This window comes from Lissotriton vulgaris, unplaced genomic scaffold, assembly GCF_964263255.1.
Source record: "Lissotriton vulgaris unplaced genomic scaffold, aLisVul1.2 SCAFFOLD_300, whole genome shotgun sequence".
NCBI lineage: Eukaryota > Metazoa > Chordata > Amphibia > Caudata > Salamandridae > Lissotriton > Lissotriton vulgaris.
The window spans coordinates 1680808-1703887 of NW_028250131.1; the positions used below are offsets into that span (position 1 = coordinate 1680808).

Below are 23080 nucleotides of genomic sequence, written 5' to 3' on the forward strand. Positions count from 1 at the left end.
TTTATTTTTATTTTAGCGATTTCTACAGCGCCTGGTGACCCAAAGGTATCCCCGCGCTATGAAGGCCATGGAAGGCCAGTTGGCCTGGGGTCAGTATCCTCTGGGAATCTTGCGCAAGGTGGTTGCCTACTGTGTTCATGATGATAATTGCCTAATGTGATTTATGTGTAATGTATTTATGCATCCTACGTTATACCTCTAACTGTGTTTTCATGACTAGGAGGTTGTTATGCCTGGTATATTTTATGCTAGTCAGTTTATGTTTCCCTGCGTGATCTATGCCTAGGATGATTAGTATTGCGTAGTGTGTTCCTACCTGTCACCAGTGGTTACTGGTGGTCGTTAACAATTGTTATTTTATGCTACAGTTATTCTATGTGCTACATCTACTATTTCTACTAAGTGCTGATTCTGACAGTGGCCCGTGGCCCTGTCATGTGTAAATAATCCCCTGTAAATACTGCCCAGTGCCAGTTGGCACAGTGTATATGTGTGATTATGATCTAATGTGTTTTTGGTAATACAAAGTCTATTTTTATATATAACCTTGTGTGGAGTTCCTTTTTGTGGTGTGCCTAGTATGTTGCTGCTGTGTGTGTGTGTGTGTTGCGCAAACGCTTTACACACTGCCTCTGGGATAAGCCTGACTGCTTGTGTGAGCAGGGGTTATCTTGGTGTGTAACTCCCTTGCCCTGACTAGAATAGTGGTCTCTGCCTGGCTTTGGCGCAAGCCTTAGCCAACCAGAGATCCTATTTCTAACAAGCAGGGTTATTCAAAAACTAGATGGCATCTTTGTGACATGACTTGTACCTGCAATCTTAAAATCTGACTACAACCAACCTTTTAATAGTTAATAGTCGAGAATTCAAAAAAGTTCTAAATCACCTCAATATAAAGAATCAAAAAAAGCACTCCCCTTTGCCCCCAGGCCAATGTTCTGGTATAACGCCTCATGAGTACTCTAAATAAAGCTGTTCAGCATTCTACATTGGGGAAGCTCGACCTCAAAGGTGTTTTGAACACTATTCTTTGAGGTTACTGTTTGACCCCCTCACTCGACCACAGAGGAAACCCCTGCAACTATCATGTTTGGAAGAGTCATGACAACCAAGCTTTCCCAATGGGAGGGGAAGGGTGTGACAGGGGATACATCTGCATTCATCTGCAGGCTGATAGTCTTCTTGGGCTGGGAGAGAGGTGATTCACACTTACATTTGAATAGGTTGTGTCCTGCCCTCACTCAAAAGGCTGATTTACGCCCTAATGATCGTCTGGAGCCAGGAATAGGCTGCAAGGGACTGTGCCACACTTCTGAGGGTTCCTTTGAAGTCACCCGTTCATCAAATACATTTTTGAGTATATGCACTGGAGCTCTGATCCCATGTTTTTAGACGCTGCTTGGGACTTGTAGCCAGACACTGTTGGCTCTACAATCCGCTCATTGCCACGAGGACTGCTGTGCTGCCAGGAGCAACCACCCATTTCGACTAACTGCCTTGTGTTGACCTGCTGCTGCAGGAGGGACTGCCAATTTACAACCTAACAGTATGTGCTGTCTGCAGCCTGCCACCTCCTTTTGTTCCCCGAAGTGCTCTCCAAGGGTTGTTTGTTTGCTCCCGTTTTCCTGAGATCTCAGGGCCATCAAAGACCTTGTGGCCTCTTTTCTCTGAAACCTCTGCTGGGTGAGCCCATTTTAGAAGGTCTAGCATGTCCCCAGTGCTCCTGCTCCCTTCTGCACCAAGGTAAAACTTTGTGCATTACAGAACCGTGCAGCATGGGCCTACAGTGCAGCGCCCTGACCAGGGGAGTGCCTTTGTGCATTCTAAGGAAGTGCTCCATCTTTTACAAACCAGCATGTGGTGAGCGTTTTTCTCCAGCGAGAACAGCGTTGTTTCGCTTGGAGGCATTACCAGAGAAACAAACACGTCCTTGAGCCAGCGTGCTCACTGCAGCTGAATTGGATTGTGAACCTCCCCCCCGGAGTCTGGAAAGATATCTCCACCGTCAGATGCCACTAACAACAAACTAGTGTGGCCCCTCTGGCCTTGAGACCCGAGGAACAGCCCCCTGAAGACTTATGCTGCTCTGAGGTGGTACAGTGCAGCGTCTAAGGCTGCAGAGCTACAGGAGCTGCACAAAGCCTTCAAGGCAGGCGTTTCGACAACACGTTGTTATGCAACATGTGGCGGGCCAGCATTTTGAGGCTCATTCCAGCCAGCCTCGCCCTCTGGTTTTAACGTGTATACTGCACAAAGCTCTCAACGTCGGGTCCCACTCCCGAGACATGACAACATTGTTAGCAAGTTACAGATGACCTGAGGACAGTGACTCTGCACCCACAAAGGTACTGTGAGGCGGGTTGGGTCCAGAAGAGTGGTAAAGCCGCCCTACTCTCCTTCACGGGTGGCTTGGTTTCCCTTGGACAAAGAGACGCGATTCAAGCGGCCCCGGCGGGCTCCAAATTCGCAAGAGCGTGAGGGGCATTTCTTGTTCAGCATTGTCTCTGCTCTGGAGATGACCGCAAGAATGGTGCAGGGCTGTTCATAGAGGAGAACTGCTGGAAGACTCAAGGTCAATTACTGTTTAGCGTTTAGTAGGTGCTCCTGCGCTGTACGTTTGGTTTCTAAATGCAATCGCGTCAACCACGTTCACTACAGTTACCATATGAAGTGTAATAGGAGCGCAGGTGCGATGTGACCTATGTTTTCATAGTAATTTGTGTTTTTCTCTGTCAAACCTGCATTATTTGCACGAACGGTGTGATTTAAGTCATTTTGGTCTTGTTTGATTTACAATATAGAATTTATTTTTACATAATCCTGCGTGGATTCCCTTTTGTGGTTTACTCACTGTGTTGCTGCTCTAGTGTGTTGCACAAATGCTCTGCACATTGCATCTTTAAACTAGCCTGACTGCTCTGCGCCAAACTATCAGTGTGTATCTGGCTTACCCTGACTACAGTGGTGGATTCTGCCTGGCTTAGGTGCCTACCCTTGCCAACCAGAAAGCCTGTGTCGAACAGTGGTCCTTGTGAATCACTTGATTTCCCAGCATGCTCCTGCTGCAGGACTCGGTCAACGCACTTTATGTAGGAGGACTAGCCACCATTTGTGTCTCAAAGGGAAGTGTGACTCTTTTTCCTAGAACATACATTTTTTCCCTTAATTGTAACTGTTCACTTCTCCATATTATACCAATGCAGCTTTTTCAAGAAATATTTTCTTCATGTAATATTCAATGTTTTTTATATTTTGCAGAACAACAATCACATCTAGAAAGTATGAATGGTAAAGAAAGCCATAAAGGTTCCGGAGGCAAGATGAATTTTAATCAAAATATCTACTTAAAGAAACGGCGCAGAATGCACATGAGGGAGAGACGCTTTGCTTGTAATGTGTGTGACAAAGGATTTATCAATGAGACACTTCTTGTGAGGCACAAAAAAGGACACACCAGCCTCAGGCCATATCCCTGCGAAAAGTGTAAAAAGTGTTTCACTCAAAAGGGAAATGTTTTACAGCATCAAAGAACACACACTGGAGAGAGGCCTTATCACTGCACAGTGTGTTCCAAGCACTTTGCTCATAAGATCAGCCTTGTACGGCATCAAAGTGTACACACAGGAGAAAAGCCTTATCACTGCACCATGTGTGAGAAGAGCTTCAGTCAAAAGGCAAATCTACTAAAGCACCAACTAATACACACCGGAGAGAGACTTTATCACTGCACTGTGTGTTCAAAGCGCTTTTCTCATAAGTCAACCCTTGTACGGCATCAAAGAACCCACACAGGAGAGAGGCCTCATCATTGCACTGTGTGTTCCAAAACCTTTTCTCAGAAGACAAACCTTGTACTGCATCAAAGAACACACACAGGAGAGAAGCTTTATCACTGCACTGTGTGTTCCAAGCGCTTTGCTGATAAGTCGACCCTTGTACGGCATCAAATTGTACACACAGGAGAGAGGCCTCATCACTGTACTGTGTGTGCCAAGGGCTTTGCTTATAAGGGAGGCCTTGTACGGCATCAAAGCGTACACACCGGAGAGCGGCCTTATTACTGCACAGTGTGTTCCAAGTGCTTTGCTGATAAGGGATCCCTTGTACGGCATCAAAGCGTACACACATGAGAGAAGCCTTTTCACTGTACTGTGTGCGAGAAGAGCTTAAATCAAAAGTGAAGTCTCGTAACACCAAATACACTGGAGAGAAACCTTATCACTGCAAAGTGTCTTCCAAGCTCTTTTCTCAGAAAGAAGGGCCAAGTATGGCATCAAAGTGCACACACAGGAAAGAGCCTTATCACTGCACAGTGTGTGGGAAGAGCTTTAATGGTAAGGCACATATGCAACGGCACCAAATAATACACACTAAACTGAACCCTATCACTGCACAGTTTATGCCAGGAACTTCACTCAAAATTAACGTTTCTACAACACCAATAAATACAAACTAGATCCATTTTCATTGTAACAATCTTATGTCCTGGTTACCCCAAAGTAAGTTTTACTGGAATGTTTTAACTTAGCGAGGCCTTATAGTCATACATTCCTATTGGCCAGTGTTTCCTGTAGGAAGCGTGCATTTAGTGTAATAACCCTGAGTGCGCAAACTCCATTGCGAAGCGCATACACTTCAAACATCACTGAGGCACCATTTGCAGCTCTTGCTTTTAAAAAGTGAGCAGCGTGGAAAAAAAGATCTCTTGCGTGAAGGAGCACAGAGAGCAGATCTTGGGCGTAGCAACATACCACCGTGGAAGAGGGGAGAACTTTGCAGTGTGCCTCTTAAACTGCAGTGTATCGGATTGCCGAGGGTCACAAGTTGTGCAGCATGTTTCTTCTTCGCATGCTGTTTGCTGCACTAGTTTCTGAGAGAGGTTGCAGGGCTTTACAGGCTGAAGTGGCTGTCCGGGTATGATCCGTGCCTTGCGGATTAATTTATTTTAAAAGGCCATGCACTAATTAGCATTGTTCGGGATTTAAGGGCATGATGTACGGCATACTGATGTTTAAGTCCCAGCTAAAAGTGTTCAAAAGGCAGGCACTCAGTGCATAATGGTATGCCTGTGTTAAACTTATTTAGAGAAGTCATTTCTTACCCTGCCGCAAGCATGCCAAGTCATATGTGCCCCCAGTGAGGCAGCATCATTAAGATGAGTCATTTTCCCGGACTACACCTGGGCTCTGTAATTGCAGCTCTGGTCACCTGTGAACCGTGATTGCGAGCACCGTACAAGAATGTAAGGAGATATTATCGGTAACCAATCACATCCTTGTGTTATTTCTTTATAAATGTCCAGAGCGTTTCTCACTGCGAGTTGATTCTATTGTACCAACCGAATATAGGATTCATTTACCACCTTGCTCATGCCATTACATGAGGGCACAGCCGCAACGCTATCACACCGTCTTACAAAACACACACTGAACTACTACTTACACGTCACAACAACTTTTAGCTCACAGCTAGGGCTCTCAGCACAGACCCCTATTCACAGATGCCAAAGTCCCTACTCGCCTCTCGGATTGGACTTGCTTCCATCTTCAGCCCAGGTGCTGCTCGCTCTTTGTGGTGCATGATCACCGTTGGAGCTGCAGAAAGAAACATGGGCTCTTTTCTCTTCCCATCATACCTTTTATCACATATGTTTAAGAGTTAGTAGTTGAACTGTGGTTATTGCAGGTGTATGTAGACCTCTTTTCCTCAATAAATGCTGCTGTATCTTGCATTACAATGGGTTCGAGTCCGCATTCTGTGCATTTAAGATACCCTCCTTTAGGGCTTTATTTTTTTGTCACTCTGTAAGCTCTGCAGCGCTCAGGCTTCGGTAGTGAAGAGTGCTGCCGCAACCAACTGCAAAGCAGCTAACCCACTGAGCAGCCCCTTATCTATGAGTGCCGCCAGGTATAACTTGATTTACCTCTTGTAAGAAGTAAGTACTGTGTCCAGACTGACTTTTTTAATTTCTTTTTTCATCCCAGTTCTTTTTTGCTTATCTCATTCGAAGAATGCAAAATACAACAAGACTTAGGGCAGGATGTACTAGCATCAGGAATACCGATTTCCTATTTGCAATTCTCTATGAGTCGCAATTTGGAAATCGGAATTCCTAATGTATGAAAGCAACTCTTTTGAGTTTCATTAGCGATTGCTAGCGAGATTGAAATAGACTTACCTCATGCATTTTAGTGTGGTAAGTTGCAATTTGAGACCCATTAGGAATCACAACCATCACAGAGATGGCAACCTGCTGAGGTCAGCAGACCACAATGTCTATGATTGTTTTTTAATAAAGCAGTCTGTTTATTATTTTTTAATGTAGCCTGTTTTCCTTAAAGGATAATGGAATGCATTTAAAAAGAAAAAGAATAAGCTTTTTATTTTATTTTTTTAAGAGTAGACAGTGGGGTCCGTGGGACAGCCGCCTGCTCTCAAAAATATTTGTTTTCCATTCTTCAAAGGACCCCTACCTATTTGCAAATGGGTTACCACCTCCTTCAAGGAGTCAGTAAAACTTGACCTTAATTCTGCCGCAAAACTTTCATACAGCCCATTCAGATTCAGTAGTTGGAAGAAATGCCGTAAACACGCCCCTTTTAAATACTAAATCGCAAACACTAATTGCAAGTAGGTAGCGTGTTACTGAATCACAATTTGTATTCGGTACATTTGTAAAAGCATTTTTGCGGTTGGACGTTTCCGTCTGCAAAAATGCTTTGTACAAGTGGCCCCTAATGATTTACTCCCCCAGCAGCAAAACTAGCCAATAGGGCACTACACTAATGGTGCAGCGCCAGCTTTGCACGTGTGCAGCAAAAGCGGTGGCATGAGCACTGGCACAGGTTTTTTTTTTAAAACAAATTAATCACAGCAAGCATTCATTTATTTGTGCTCCTGCTGATTACAGATGTCTCTTTCAGTCTTAGGCTTGGAGATAATATTTTGTTTTAAGTCCATGTTCGTGTTTTACCAGCGGACGGCAGATGCTCCTGCTGTTCTTGGTCCATTCATCACACACTCCTGCTGGTGCTTGGTGACTCTTCATGCTTCTGTGCGCTTTACCATTGGTGCAGCAGGTGCAGTGGCACGGGGCACGGGTCTGTGAGGGGCCAGTTGAACCTTGTAAATTACTGTATATTAGCAGCCCAACAACAGTCAAATAGGTGATTTTCTTTGCTTGCACCTGAGCTCATGGCATCCTGGTCTTTCCACAAATATGCATAAACCGGAGCTGGACGTTCCTGCTAGCACTGATGGAGGGCTGTATGCTTTAGAAGGAGAGTCGATCTCTCAGGATCATGCTCAGATAAAATGATCATTATTACGAGTCACTGCACTGCCGACGCCTGAGCAGCAGGAACCCTTCGTCTACCTCTTCTTGGTTCATGCAGGACTTCATTCTGCCTAAAATAAGTTTCCCGTATGTTTCATTTAACAACACAGTTTGCTTCCTAAATGCAATGGCAAAGTTAGATTTTAGAGGGACGAACAGCACATAGGATTATACCTGCAAGCGTTTTGGAAATACAAAACAGACACACACACGCATCAACCCTTTTAATAATATCCACACCTTATGTCCATAATACCCGACTCCACATGTTGTATAGCATTCCCCGTCATAGGGAGGGAACGGCTTCACAAAAGAAGGGTCGAGGACGTGTTGCATCTTAAAAGGCTTCAAGCCTGTGCTCTGCATGCTGCAGATGTCCGCAGTGGATGCCTTAACCATCTGCGCTACCTTACATGCTTACTAAGACACAAGAACAACGATGTGTGTGTGTCAGTTGTAACTGAGGATCAACAAACGTTTTGGTTTAGAGGATCGCCTAAACCTTTTTGTTTAGCAGCTACAAGCACTTTCTTTCTCTAGCACTTTGCACTTTGCATTTCATGTTCACTGTGCTGCGGCTCACCATTACCAGTCCAACGAATACAAAATGCAATTGAGAATTGGTTGCAGGTTGCAGGTTGCAGGCTCCACTCATCCTCCACCGTTCCACAAGCAGGTAGTTTGGATCTTCCATTTATTTAAGGTAATTCCTGAAATATCAGAAATAGCTGTATAGTCCAGAAAAATCTTTCACACTCTCAGGGGATTCCTTTCTTTTCTTGTCCAACTCCTCTCTGCTGTTTTTTTATTTTAATTCTTTTTTTATTAACATTTTAAAGATCACACGTGCACATTTGACCACCTCATAGTCCCACTGCACAACATAGTTCTTGTATGATACTGAAAGTAGTACAAAGCATTCAGTGGTAAGTGGCGCTCTTCAGTATACCTTTCTGCTGCTGACATTCATTCGATAGACCTATCCCCACACATCTGCCCCAGAGGACCTGTCGTTGGTACATTCTTCAACTGCATACATTCGTTCGTCCTTTGCAGGGGTCTGGTGTTACCACAACCCCATTCCATAGCCCACCACGCTGCAGCCTGCAATCCTCTTTTAGTATTCTGTGTCCAGCATCGCCCCTCTGTGTGCCCTTCCTCCTCGGCATTTTTGCCTTTGTCCACTAAGTATGCCTTATAAAGGGCCCAGTAGTCCCCAGGGCGGTTCTGCACAGACTGAAGCTCATTAAAAGTGTCCAACTACTCATTACAGTGTGCCATGTCCGAGTGCCGCTAATAGTAGTCCAATAGCTACTAGCTTCCTGACTGATTTTCCTAGGTCCTTATCGTATCCCAATAAAGCTAGCATTGGTTCCATCTGTATAGTGAGGCTGTTCTAGCCGTCAATGCCTGGAAAACTCAATCAATCAATCAAAGCATTTATGTAGCGCGCTACTCACCCGGAGGGTCTCAAGGCGCTTGGGTGGTCCTCTACTGCTCGAAAAGCCAGGTCTTGAGTTGCTTCCTGAAGGAGAGGTGGTTTGGTGTCAGGCGGAGGTGGATGGGGAGGGAGTTCCACGTCTTGGCAGCCAGGTAGGAGAAGGATCTTCCTCCACTTGTGGCTCTTCGGATGCGCGGAACGGCGGCTAGGGCGTAGGTGGTCGATCGTAGCTGGCGGGTGGGAGTGTAGAAGGTCAGGCGGTCGTTTAGGTATCTGGGGCCTTAGTTGTGGAGGGCTTGGTGTGCGTGGGTGAGGAGTCGGAATGTGATTCTTTTGCTGACAGGGAGCCAGTGCAGGTCTCTCAGGTGTCCGGAGATGTGGCTGTGTCGGGGATGTCCATGATGAGTCGTGCTGAGGCGTTCTGGATGCGCTGGAGTCTTTTCTGGAGTTTGGCTGTGGTTCCGGCATAAAGGGTGTTCCCATAGTCCAGTCGGCTGGTGACGAGGGCCTGGGTGACCGTCTTACTGGTTTCGGTGGGGATCCACCGGAAGATCTTCCGTAGCATGCGTAGGATGTTGAAGCATGACGAGGAGACGGCGTTGACTTGTCTGGTCATCGAGAGGGAGGAGTCCAGGATGAAGCCCAGGTTTTGTGCGTGGTCCGTTGGTTTGGGTGCGTTGCCGAGGGCAGGGGGCCACCAGGAGTCATCCCAGGTGGAGGGTGATGATCCCAGGATGAGGACTTCCGTCTTATCTGAGTTCAGTTTCAGGCGGCTGTTCGTCATCCACTCGGCTACGTCTTTCACCCCTTCGTGTAGGTTGGCTCTGGCGGTGGCTGGGTCGTTGGTGAGGGAGAGAATCAGCTGGGTGTCTTCGGCGTAGGGGATGATGTTGAGGTTGTGTTGGCGTGCGATGGCCGCGAGGGGGCTCATGTAGATGTTGAACCGCGTGGGGCTGAGTGAGGATCCTTGAAGTACGCCGCAGATGACTTCGGTGGCCTCTGATCTGAACGGGGGGAGGCGGACTCTCTGGGTTCATCCGGCGTGGAAGGAGATGATCCACTCCAGTGCCTTCTCCTGGATTCCGATGTTGTGCAGACGCTGTACTAGGGTGCGGTGGCAGACCGTGTCGAACGCCGCGGAGAGGTCCAGGAGGATGAGAGCCGCTGTTTCCCCGTTGTCGAGCAGGGCTCGGATGTCGTCGTTGGCTGCGATGAGGGTGGTCTCAGTGCTGTGGTTGGCCCGGAAGCCGGACTGTGAGTGGTCGAGGGATCCATTTGTCTCAAGGAAGGCGGCCAGCTGTCTGTTGACTGTCTTCTCGATGACTTTGGCAGGAAACGGCAGGAGCGAGATGGGGCGGTAGTTCTTGAGGTCGGTGGGGTCCGCTGATGGTTTCTTCAGTATGGCGCTGAGTTCGGCGTGCTTCCAGCTCTCTGGGAAGGTGGCGGTGTTGAAGGAGGAGTTGGTGATGTCCCGGAGATGGGGTGCGATGATGGAGTCGGCCTTGTTGAAGACGTGGTGAGGGCAGGGGTCAGTAGGTGTTCCGGAGTGGATGGCGTTCATCGTGCGGATGATGTCTTCGGTGTTGATCGGTGTCCAGGCGTGGAGGGTGGTGGTGGGGGGCGTTGGTGCGTTCGTGGGGTGCGTCGGCTGTGTGAGAAAACTCCCTCCCAGAATTGAAGTATCGCTGGACAGTACCAAGCAGCATGTATAAACCCTTCTTCCTGCTCACTGCATTGCAGGCAGTTTGCAGATTCCCGTCGGCCATATTGGTACAATCTTTCCAGCGTATAATACACACGGTTTATGTACTTAAAGTGTATCAACTGGTGTCCCCATTTACAGATCCCTCCTTAGTTCTAGCGCAGCAGGACTGCCATACCTTATTTTCTATGGGCCTACCCAAGTCTCTCGGCTAGTCCGATCTTGCTTTAGTCACACGCTCGCGACTGCAGAAGGCTCCAGCTGGGAACTGCGAGGCCCAGAAGGCAGTGGGCACACCGGAGGACAGCTTGCCCCTCCCCCTAGCCACCGGGGGCTACATAGAACTCTCGCGTCTCCCGCTCCATGGGAGACGCTCGCGACAGCAGAAGGCTCCAGCTGGGAACTGCGAGGCCCAGAAGTCAGTGGGCACACCGGAGGACAGCTTGCCCCTCCCCCTAGCCACCGGGGGGCTACATAGACCATAGAGCCACCGGGGGGCTACATAGACCTCTCGCGTCTCCCGCACCGTGGGAGACGCTCGCGACAGCAGAAGGCTCAAGCTGGGAACTTCGAGGCCCAGAAAGCAGTGGGCACACCGGACGACAGCTTACCCCTCCCCCTAACCACCGGGGGCTACATAGACCTCTTGCGTCTCCCGCACCGCGGGAGACGCTCGCGACTGCAGAAGGCTCCAGCTGGGAACTGCGAGGCCCAGAAGGCAGTGGGCACACCGGAGGACAGCTTGCCCCTCCCCCTAGCCATCAGAAGGACATAAGCCTGTGGTCCCTCCCGCTGCGCAGGACGCGTGCGGGCTGGCGCCGGGCTAAGCCCGGGCAAAGGGCGAGCGTCTGTGGCCGTCGGGGGCCGTCGGAGGCTGGGCTGGGCCACCCGAATTGTTATCGCCTCAAGAAGGTACTGTTGACATTGTAAGAGTGCCTTAATAGCACGAGAACTTAAGTAATGGGGAAGAGAAAATGTATGGAGGGAGGGGGTGAGGGCCCAAGTGTACTGACAAAGGGGAAGAAGTCAAAAAAGTCTAAGAAAGTAGCAACGCATGCAGGGGGAACTGTGTTATGGACCGTATTGACGAGCTAATCGAGGAATGTGGAGCACAACTTACAACCAACCACCTCCCTAATCAGAAGCCAGAAAGTGGATGTAAGAGCCCCGTGGAAGTACTAAGGGGGGGGATTAAACAAGGCCCAATAGTGGTCCCTGACATGTTCCTAGGGAGAAAACAAGGTGACAGAGTTCTAGATCAAGGGACTGCTGAGGGGGGAAATGAGATCAGTAATTCTGGTATAGAACATAGAGCAATATGCCCCCTTGTGGTTGATCCAATTATTATTTGTAAAAATAGGTTTTCAGCCCTAGCAAATACTGATAGCTGTAGTTCTACGATTGATGGTGAAGGAGCCCTACCCAGTACATGCGAGATTGTTGTTGCCCAAGGAGCTAGTGAATCAACACTGGGGGGACTTCTTGACTTTCTCGTTCCCACTAAGGAAGACAGCACTGCCCTGACCATTGTGGTCAAACAATTATGTAAACTGGTTGAGATCGAAAGCCTTACCGCTTCAGTAAATAAAACCATATTAGGCGGAGTCCCTCTTCTACTTGCATAGCAAATAAGAAAACAAAGGGTATGCCTATAGATCAGGGCAATGTGGCAACTCAACGCCTCGTGTCTCGCCCAAGCAGAGATAGTGTTTTGATCCAGTCTGGTGCTTTGTATAGCGAAGCAGCTAGGGCAAGGACAGGGTTGTCGCAAGTCCCTTGCACTAATGTTGGCAAACAACCAATTGCAACGTTAGGGGAAACACAGCTAAGGGAAAGAAGTGGTGATTCCAAACTGAGCGGTAGACATCGTGACCAAGCTAGCATGTCCAAACAAATTAACAATAACATTCCTACAATGGACAGAGGTAAACAACAACACCATGCCGATATGAATGAAACACCGAAAGTTTATTTGGTGAATGTTCCAAAATTGGGCCCTGGCAGGGATCGAGAATCAAGTGAATCTCTAATTAATAAGTCTATTCATTGGATTAGGCACACCAGGGGTTGTCGATTAGTGATAAGAGATGATATTGTTAGGGCACAAAGGCTTTCTACCCAAGGGGGCAAAACCAACTGTATTGAACTAGTTTTTAAAAAGGAAAATATGGCAGAGAATTTAATACTGTTGAAATTTAGAAGTTGCTCCCCAGATTATTCTGCCATACAAATGAGATCTTCTACCCCCAACATTGCCTGGCTGAAACAGGAAAGCGAGCACTCGAAAGTGAACAAGGCTGTTCGGGCTTAGAGTCTAATGATTGACTACCAGATAAAGGTGACCAATCAGACCTCTCAGTCTCTATCGTAGCGGAAAGTCCGAGCCTGCATGTAGATCTTAATCCAGGCATTCTTTGCACACCAGTAACCTCGTGGTTGTTGGAAGATCAAGATAACCCCATGTCAGGCCGCGTCCTAGTAGGCCCAAATTTAAATATGAACCCTAACCTCCCTGATGGCCTTGAGAAATTTGGTTCAGTCTACGTCGCAGGATTGAACACGAAGATTCAAACCCCGGAATGGGCCTCGTTTATTAATCTGTATAATATCTGTCTATTCCAAGAAACCTGGCTACTTGAAGTACAGTATTTCCCGGGTTTTTAAAATGTTATCATACCCGCGAAAAAGGGCGAAAGAGGGCGACCTTTAAGGGGTTTAGTTATCTGGATTAGGCAGGACTTAGAAGTTAGTGTAAAGGTGCTCCCCTCAAACCACAGGGATATACAGATTGTTACCCTTAAGTATAGACCGGCTAAACCTGTAGATATCTACAATGTATATGCAAGGAGTACAGAGGGCAAAAGATACTCCACGCAATCATATATAATTGTAGCAGGGGATTTTAATACGACTTTTGAACCGTTGTTAAGTGGCGACTGGAACCTCACAGATGAAGAAGATAAGCAGTGGGGAGTTCCTAAATTAGAATTGGAGCCTGTAAAGAGGTGGACTGAGACGACAATTCAGATTAATTCAATTTGCATGAATAAGGGGTTGAGGGCAACCAATGGCAGGACATCGCAGGATAAGCTGGGTGCTACTACTTTCAAGAGCGGCCTACGGGAAAGTAGAATTGACTTCATTTTAGTGAGTCTTGGAATGTGGGAATACATAGAGGATATGATGGTTGTTGATCGGTTGGAGAGCGATCACAATCCTCTATGTATGTTCTTGTCTTATTGGAAGGCGCCTACGGCTGCCAGGGGATCGAATGAAGTGTCTCCCCCAAATATAGTTCTTGCGAATTATATGCGCCACATAAAATGGGCAAAATTGCTAGAATGCCAGGAGCATATAGATTTTATTTCAAGCAAGCTAGAGCAAGCAACAAGGGAGTTGGAGGTACATGCCAGTAGTGGTGGTACGGACTTAGATTTAGAATCTGGTACTAGGACACACGAAACATTGTTTGACAAATTAAAGGGTTTGTTTATTAGACCATGCAGGGTGAATAAGGCACAAACTAACCGCTCTCCACGCTGGTATTCCAAAGAATGTAGGCAAGCACGTCATGATTTGGGTCAGGCCATAAAGTTTGGATCTAGTAATGCTGTACGCCTTGCAAGGGCAGCCTATAGAAGTGTAATATCCAAATCAAAGCGAGCCTGGGATGAGAAGAGGTGGCAAGAGCTCAAGGAAGCTAGCGCCCCCAAGGATTCCAAATGTTTTTGGAATATACTTAAGTGGTGTTGTGAGGGCCGACCTGAAAAGCCACAAAACTGGGTAGCCCAAGAAGAGTGGGTGGCTTATTTTAAGCCGCAATATGCAAAAAGTGTGGACCCAAGTACAAGTGTAGAGGTTATACGCACACCCTTTTCGGAAGATCAATTCAATATTGGGGATATAAATTGCGCCTTAGCTTCTGTGGTACCTGGTAGGGTGCCAGGTATAGACGGCGTACCAGCTGATAACTTTTTGCATGATAGAGAATCTTGGGGGAGGTATATATTATTGTTGGCAAATCTAATAGCAAAGGGAACACCTATACCCGAATCGTGGAATGGTGTGGAAATTATACCAGTTTTTAAGAAGGGGGATAAGTCACTCCCCGGTAATTACCGCCCAATCAGTCTGATTGATACCATGCAAAAGATCTTGAACAAAGTGCAGGAATGGGAGCGCGAGCAGAATATTTTATCCCACCTTCAAGCAGGATTTAGAGCCTATATTAGCACAGTCGACCAAATATTGCATTTTGCAATGCTTCATTGGAAGACTGTGCAATTAGGTGGGGGTAGTTTATATGCTGCCTTTATTGATCTAAGGGCAGCCTTTGATCTTGTTCCACGCTCGATCCTGTTGTCTGTTCTACATGATATGGGTATGCCTCGTGCCCTTCTTTCGCTAATTATGAGACTCCATGAGCATAATTATGCGCAGTAAAGATGGGGTTCTCCTGGAAGCGTTACCAGTCAGTTTCCAGTAGAAAGAGGGGTGCGACAAGGCTGTGTGCTAGCACCAACCCTGTTTTCTCTATACATTAATGATGCGGCCAAACTACTGATTGAAGCTAATGTTGATGCCCCAACTCTAGCAGGTGCGAAAGTACCCATTTTAATGTTTGCTGACGATTGTCTAATTATTGCTAAGACCCCGAGTGGGTTGCAAAAAGCTCTAGGTATTTTTGAAAATGTTTGCACCAACCGAGGTCTAGAAGTAAATGTTTTAAAATCCAAATTTATGTCTTTTAATCAACATAAATCATATAAGGGCAATATATTCATGAATGAATTACCCCTTGAGCAAGTCAAGGCTTTTAACTTTTTGGGTGTTAGTATTCAACATGATTTGCGATGGAAGCAACAGGTTGAGTTGGCAACGCTCAAGCATCGCCAACTGGCTGGAGCCTTGAGCTTAGAGCATGCTAAGTCATTAAGAAAACCAGTTGCCCCTGCTCTATGTGTTTACGACGCAAAGGTGATTAGCTCAGCCCTTTACAGCGTAGAGATCTGGGGCTTTGAGAATTTAGGTAAAATGATGTATCTGAAAATAGGTTCCTATACATTCTTATTAATCGACCCCCGAGTACCCCTGTGCATCCTGGTTTATGATTTAGGAATGAGACCAATTGAACTTATTGCTAACCTGCGACCAATATTGTACTGGAGGCGCCTATGGTCAACCCCTTAACTAAGAATATTTGCTGCAGGACTCATGGATATAATTAAGAGTGACACCTTTCACAAAATCAAGTGGTTATCGGGCGTTGGTGGGATCCTGGCAGAGTTAGGAATGCAAGAGCTGTGGGAGGATCCACTCAACGCTAGGTTTCCACCGAAGAAGGTCTTAAAGGGTATGTACTGGGAGTTAGTGGCTTCGAAAGCTTTTAGGACTACTGCTCCACTCTCGCTCATAGGGATCTTCCGGGATTTCAAAGATGAGAATATTTTAGAAACATTCTGGGATGACATAACCAAACCACTGGATAGAAAGCTCTATTTCCAGCTTAGAATTGGTAGTTTACCAATCAGAGCATTCACATCTAGGTGGTCAAATGGTGGAAAGGCATCTTGTCCCTGTTGTCCGGCCCCCTTGGAGTCAATCGGCCACATGCTGTTTGGGTGCCCTGCGTATTCTGCCCCACGCAGGGCATGGCTGCGCCCAATGTGTAAACTATTGGGTACCAGGAGTGGTATGGCAGCTACTAGAATTATTTGCACAAGTACTAACCCTCCTGTATATGTAGCAGTGGCAAAGTTCCTAGGGTGGTCTTGGACTATTAGGAGTAAAATGTTGAAGGGGTCATTTGGCCATATTGTGCTTCTGTGGTATTTTGTGGTATATTGTATATTTTAGCTATTATGAACTTTATGCCGAATTTTAAGATGAATTGCACTTTAGATATTATGTATTTTAAGGGTTTTAACATTTGACATACATTCTATGTATCTTATGCTTTTATGACACTTGTCGAATAAAGCTTGCTTGAATGAATGCTTTAGTCACACTGGGTCTCTGCCTGCTTGTGCGTAAGCATAGAGCCCTCTTACTAACTTGTCTGGGGCTTCTTCTGTTTCAGGGCAGAACGTGCCGGCATGTCTAGTGGCTCTTGCAAGTCTTGTCCTAATAGTTCTCTCAATTCATGGCAGTGATATCGAGTCAGGGCTGATGGCGGGTGCCTTGCTCAGGGATATTCCTCTAATTCCAAAACTTTCCTTTGTGAAAAAATATCTCCCATCTCTGTTACCCCTTGCGTTTGCAGGACAGTTCTCATATTTGTTACTGGTACTAACGAAAGCCAAGTGCACCGCTCCAGTTTAACATGTGGGAATACAAGAGTGTGCTCCTTGTTTATCTCACAAGCTCCACCGTGCATGTGATGTAGTGTTCAGTAGATCAAAGACTCCAATTTGGCGGGTTGGAGCCTTGAAAGTTTCTGTGGGAGTGTGTGGGGGTGTGCTGCGTCGATCTCCAACCATGGATTAGGCAGATCGTGTGGGCCATGAATCCAGTAGTAGGCGAAGGAGCTTTGCACCACTTTATAGTACAATTCTAGTTCTGGCGCATTAAGACCCCCCATGTCATAAGGTAGAGTGAGGACCTCCCACCGAACCTTTGGCTGCTTTCCCGCCCATGCTCATTTTGTCAGAAAACTGCATAATGTCGCAAAAATAGCTTTAGGCAGGAGAATAGGTATGTTCAGAAACAGAAATCTAGGGAGGACTACCATTTTCATAAGACCTATGGGCCCAATGAGAGAGAGTGGTAGTTCGACCCAGTGGTTCACATCTTCTTCTAACATTTGTATTGCCTTACCGTAGTTCTCAAGTATGAATATTGCTGGATCTGTATGAATCTGTATTCCCAAATATCGTTCTGCTTCTGTCGTCTATCGTAAGGGGGATTCCAATACTGGTGGCGACGTGGATGGGGTAAGTGGAAAAATGATGGACTTATCCCAGTTAACCTTTAGCCCTGAAAGACCCCCAAATCGTACCACTTCTCTTAGCATAGGCGTACGATTTTTGCCTGGTTCCCAAACATACAGTCTTTCTTTTTTAAGGGACTACTTTTAATGGGAAGAGACTTCCTCTGCATAGTACTCGATATCAAGATTTTAGTACTTTCAAACTAGGAGATAGGATTGGCTCACTTCTTGGTTTGCTCAAGCGACCGAAACTCAATTATCCTATTAATTGCTTCTGATTCTGGCTATTCCAAAATATTCGGGCTGGCTTTTGTTTGATTAATACCTCTCCCCTACCATGTGATAGAGACCATGTAGAAAATGGCTGAAGATGGAGGTCTATTTCCAGACGAAGTATTGTGTGGTCACTGCTTTGGACAGATTGTGTTGATAAACTGAAAAATGTATTGAAAAAGTCATAACTGCTGATAATATAGTCTAGATAGCCCTGATGGACCCTTCCGCATATATGAACCTGGCACATCTCTCGTTCTTCCCTTTAAAATTATTCTGTTGATTTCATTGATTCGTTCCAATATGATTTTCCTTCCGTTATTAGTTTAGATATGGTCTGGTAAAACTGCCACTGGGATAGAGCAGGACGGAATTCCAAAATGCATGCAGTAAAGAATTAGATATTTTTGCATTAAATTCACCTGTTAGGAGTATCTGTGCATTCTCTTTTGAACCTAGGGTAATATTTATTTGGAGAATATGTTTAAGAGTATTGTATCGTGTTCAAACCCAGGAGGAACAAAAATGTTAAACAGAAATATTGGAAAGGGGCGACCACTCGGTCCCCCCGAACGTATGGCAGAGTGCCTCGATCCCCCCGGGAAGCCATTTTGGGCGGGAGGCGCGTCTCGGCTGGTATGCCCGAAGCGGCGTAGCCGGGGCGCGCTTTTTCCCCGCCCTTGAGTGGGCTGGCCTAGACACGGACGCCGCCGGCCACGCCCTCGGGGCAGGCAGGGGCGGGTTTACGCCCGCCCTGAAGATGGATAAAAAGAGACGCAAGACCAGAAGACATCCTCTTGTTCCTGTGCTCTGAAGCTGCACCTCCCCGCTGCACGTGAGCTCGAGACGGAACGAAGAGCCAATTTTGAGCGTTTTAATCGTTCTTGTTTGTTTTTCAGTTACTTTGTTGGAGAATGCCGAAGAAGGTTGAAAAGCGCATGAATACCGATCAGATGCTGCGTTTTATCATGAAAGAGATGTCCGAGCTGAAGAAGCGGGTGGACAAGAATGAGGAAAGGGGTCCGAAACGTCCTTTGGCGGGAGCAGTCCCGGGAGGGAAAAACAAGAGGCCCAGGAGGGGGGCAATGGGAGAGGAGATCCCCGGTCCCAGTGCTCCGCTCGAGGCTCCAACTCCCGTGCCAGAGGAGGGGAATCCGATCACCCCCGTGTCCGAGGATGATATGCCGCCCGAGTTGGCAGCACAATTGGCAGCGTGGTTGGGAAAAGGTAACGAGGGCGCCACGGCTGTCGAAGCGCAGGAGCTGTTTAAGCAATTGCGTGAGAAACGGGAAGCAGCCAAGGTGCCCGTGCCGGCTGAAGTGGGGGACAAGACACCAGGGACGGTTGCGACCACAGAGGCAGCGTCAGGTGCAGGTAAGCGGCCATTGCCGATCGCGAGGGATGAGTCAACACCCTCTCGGAGAGAAAAGTTGGGGCAACATGTCCCTTTGGCAATTAAGGAGAAGATTTGGGCGGGGGAGTATGTGAACATTTTTTCGTTACTTGTGGATCATTATGAGGTGGAGCATGTAAAGAGTCAGAAGGACCTCATGCATCCGAGTGTTTGGCGCGCAAAGATGGCCGCCTTTAAAGTGAATGAGAATATCGCCAATTGGGGCAATGCCTGGGGAATCTTTACATCAATCCTGGGGGAACGTAGGCCTGAGTTACTTTCCGAGTTCCCAATCTACCAATCACGAATCATGGGGTACTCGACATCGCACCAGGGTAATCATTGGTTTTGTTACGATAATATGTTCAGAAAGGAAAAGGAGCATAATGCAAGTTTAACCTGGGATTGTTATGATGCCTTGACCTGGGATAAAATGAAGGAGTCAGGGATGTTAAAAATGCCGTTGGTAGGAAGTAATGTGGGTGAATCCTCCCGACAATATGCGGGGACGCCCTTTCGATCAGGTTCGGGGGCCGAGGATCACTCGAAACCTACCGGCAATACCGGAAGGAAGGGTTTCTGTTTTAATTACAACAGAGGAAAATGTACGAGACCACAGGGATCGTGTAAATTCAAACATGAATGTAGTAGTTGTGGGTCGTCCCATCCTGAGACCTCGTGCAGAGCCAGAACGGGTGATAACGGGGGGAGAGGAGGTGCCAAACAGGTCTAATATAGTCCGAGGGGCGCCTTTACCCACTCCCATTGATACCCTGGCAATGATCCCTTGGCTCAGTGATTACCCGGATCGTACTTCTGCTGGGGTGCTGCGGAACGGTTTTTCGTATGGTTTCCGCATCCCGGTAGGGGACTTTCAGGGTGTGGATAAGTGTAAAAACCAACTTTCTGTCTTACAGCATACAACCGTAGTACGGGATAAGATCCGAAAAGAGGTGACTCGAGGTCGGGTCGCTGGCCCGTTTAGTTTACCCCCAGTGCAGAATTTTGTTTGTTCTCCCTTAGGGGTGGTCCCCAAGAAAGACCCTGGAGAGTTCCGACTAATTCATAATTTATCAGCCCCACGAGGTCTTTCCGTAAATGAGGCAATCGATCCAGAAGTGTGTTCGGTGCGGTACGCATCCTTCGATGAGGCCGTAGCCATTTTGAATCGCCTAGGGCCCGGGGCGCTGATGGCGAAATCAGATATCGAGTCAGCGTTCCGATTGCTCCCGGTACACCCAGACGACCAGCGTCTCCTAGGTTTCATGTTTCAGGGTTGTTATTACATGGATAGGTGTATGCCAATGGGGTGTTCTATATCCTGTGCTTATTTCGAGAAATTCAGTACTTTTCTTCAATGGGTTTTCACAAAGAAAACGGGTTTCCAAGATGTAATGCACTACCTTGATGATTTCTTATTCCTTGGGGCAGCTGGGGGTCTTGAATGTGGCCGGGCCTTGGCCGAATTTTGTGTATTGATGAAACAGTTAGGTGTGCCATTGGCGCCGGGTAAAACAGTGGGTCCTACGACTTGCCTCGAGTTTCTGGGGATCGAGTTGGACTCCATTGAGGGGTGTTTCCGTTTGCCAGCCGAGAAAGTGTTGAAGTTCAGGGCTGCGCTGCAACTGTGTATAAATGCATCAAAAGTTGCGCTGCAACAATTACAGCAGGTGGTGGGACAGTTGAATTTTGCCCTGAGGGTAATACCAATGGCCCGCCCCTTTTCCCGTTCAATTGCCCAAGCGATGGTCGGCCTTAAAGAAGGCCATCATCGCACGAGACTATCGGCCGAGATCCGCCAGGACATGCGTATTTGGTTAGCATTCTTGGCGGATTTCAATGGTAGAATCGTCTGGAATAAACCAGCCGTGTCTTCTGAGGAGCTGGGGCTATGGACAGATTCTGCGGGAAGCATAGGTTTTGGCGCCATTTTCGGCACGAAATGGTCGGCACAAAGATGGCCGACTTGGTGGCATGAGAGGGGTCTGACGAGTAATATTGCTTTCCTCGAACTGTTTCCCATCTTGGTGGCCTTGAGAACATGGCCCGATGGGTTCAAAAATCACTCGGTCATATTTTGGTCGGACAATATGACTGTGGTCGAGTGCATCAATAGTCAGGCAGCACGTTGTAAACTGATCTTAAGACTGCTTAAAGAAATTGTGTTACTATGTATGCAATTGAACGTGCTATTCAGAGCAAAACATGTGCCAGGGGTGATGAATCAGGCAGCTGACGCACTGTCTCGTTTTCAAATGCAGGCCTTTTCGGGTTTCCTTCCCTCAGCGGACCCGGAGCCGGCACCCTTTACCGAAGCTCTCTGGTCTCTCGGTGCCCCGAACTTCGTCACCTCGTGGGAGAGAGTCTAGCACCAAGGACGAGGATGGCATATGAAGGGGCGTTTCGGGCCTATTTAGCCTTTTTGGGGAGTGATAGAGAGCAACTTTGGGGGCATGAGGAATGGGTGGTGAATTTCCTGATGTCCTTACGTAAGGCTGGGAAATCGGTGGCTACGGCCCAGAGGCATCGTGCTGCCATTTCCTTTATTGCCAGAGCACACGCTATCCAGGACCCAACAGCGTCTTTCGTTGTACAGAAAGCGCTGCGTGGGTGGCAACGCCTTGAGGGTCTCAGAGTAGATGTCAGGCGCCCGATAGGTTTGGATAGATTGTCCCAGTTGTTGGCTACACTTCCTGCCACATGTTCATCTCAGTTTGAGGCAGTACTGTTCCGAGCCGCGTTTACGCTAGCATTTCACGGAGCAATGCGAGTAAGCGAACTAGTTGCAAGGAACAAACTGGATGTGGCGGGGGGTTTGTGCCGGGAACATGTTCAGATCAGGGGAGAAACGATGACTGTCTCCTTTGTTAGGTCTAAGACTGACCAAGATGGGATGGGTGACTGCGTCGTCGTACGCAGGATTCCTGGGTCCTCCATATGTCCGGTAAAGTGTTTAGAGGATTACCTAGCACGAAGGGTGGCATCATGGGGGGGGACGTTGTTAAGACACGCAGACGCCACCCCACTGACGAAATTTCAGTTTCAGCGGGTGCTTGCGATGTCAGTTGCCGCTGCGGGCTTGAACCCGGGCGAATTTGGGACCCATTCCTTTCGGATAGGGGCTGCTACGGAAGCTACAGCTAGGGGTCTTGATGTTGAGCAAGTGAAACGAATGGGGCGTTGGTCCTCCAATTGTTATAAAAGATATGTGCGGTTGCACATGTTGTGAAGCTGTAATTAAGTACTTTGTACTCACGCTTCTTGTTTTTTGTTTGGTTTCAGTTACGCAAGCCTACGAGGCGGGGCGGACTATGCAGTCGACCCTACACCGGGCCAGCGGTCAGACATCACCGGCTGTGAAAAAGGAGGTGTGGGTCGTGGGCCACTCATACGTGAGGCGTGCCGCGGACGTATTCAAAGCAGGTGACATGATTCACGTAGCTGGGGAATACGGGTACAGGATGTCCTTCTACGGAAGGGGCGGTCTCTGTATTGACCAGTTTCAAGCATTCTTTGAGGGTTTGTTAGGGCGGACAAGGTCACCGCCGTCTATAGTAATAGTGCATGTTGGGGGCAATGATTTGGTCACCATCGGTAGACGACTACTCCTGGAGGCAATGCTTTCCACTGTAAGTTGGTTGGCGAGGAGAGTTCCGGGGTGCACAATTGCATGGTCCCATTTGATTCCACGAAAGGTGTGGCGGGGGGCTATCTCTATACCTGCTTTGAATCACTCTGTTAGAAAACTTAATAATAAAGTGAATAGGTTGTTCCGTTCCAGGACATTGCATTCTATTTCTCATAGCTGTATTAATGATGACAGGATGTATTCGGGGGATGGTGTGCATTTGTCTTGGGTGGGGAATGAGTTGTTCTTAGGGGACCTCTTAGCATGGTTGAAATCTTTGAAACATGACCTTTAGGTAGGAGTTTTTTGGGGGGTCCGGATAGCCGGTCAACTATCCGGCCTGTGGCGGTAAGGTCATGATCGGTGAGCACTAATTGGA

General features: G+C 47.5%; 1 protein-coding gene across 1 annotated transcript in view; it reads left to right on the forward strand.

The window, feature by feature from the left end:
• LOC147663356 (uncharacterized) overlaps positions 1 to 23080 on the forward strand; it is a 108206-nt gene that overhangs the window by 81918 nt on the left and 3208 nt on the right. The window contains 1 exon segment of the mRNA XM_086950502.1: positions 3259 to 4334. Within this exon segment, the coding sequence (XP_086806628.1) occupies positions 3259 to 4334 (1076 nt within the window).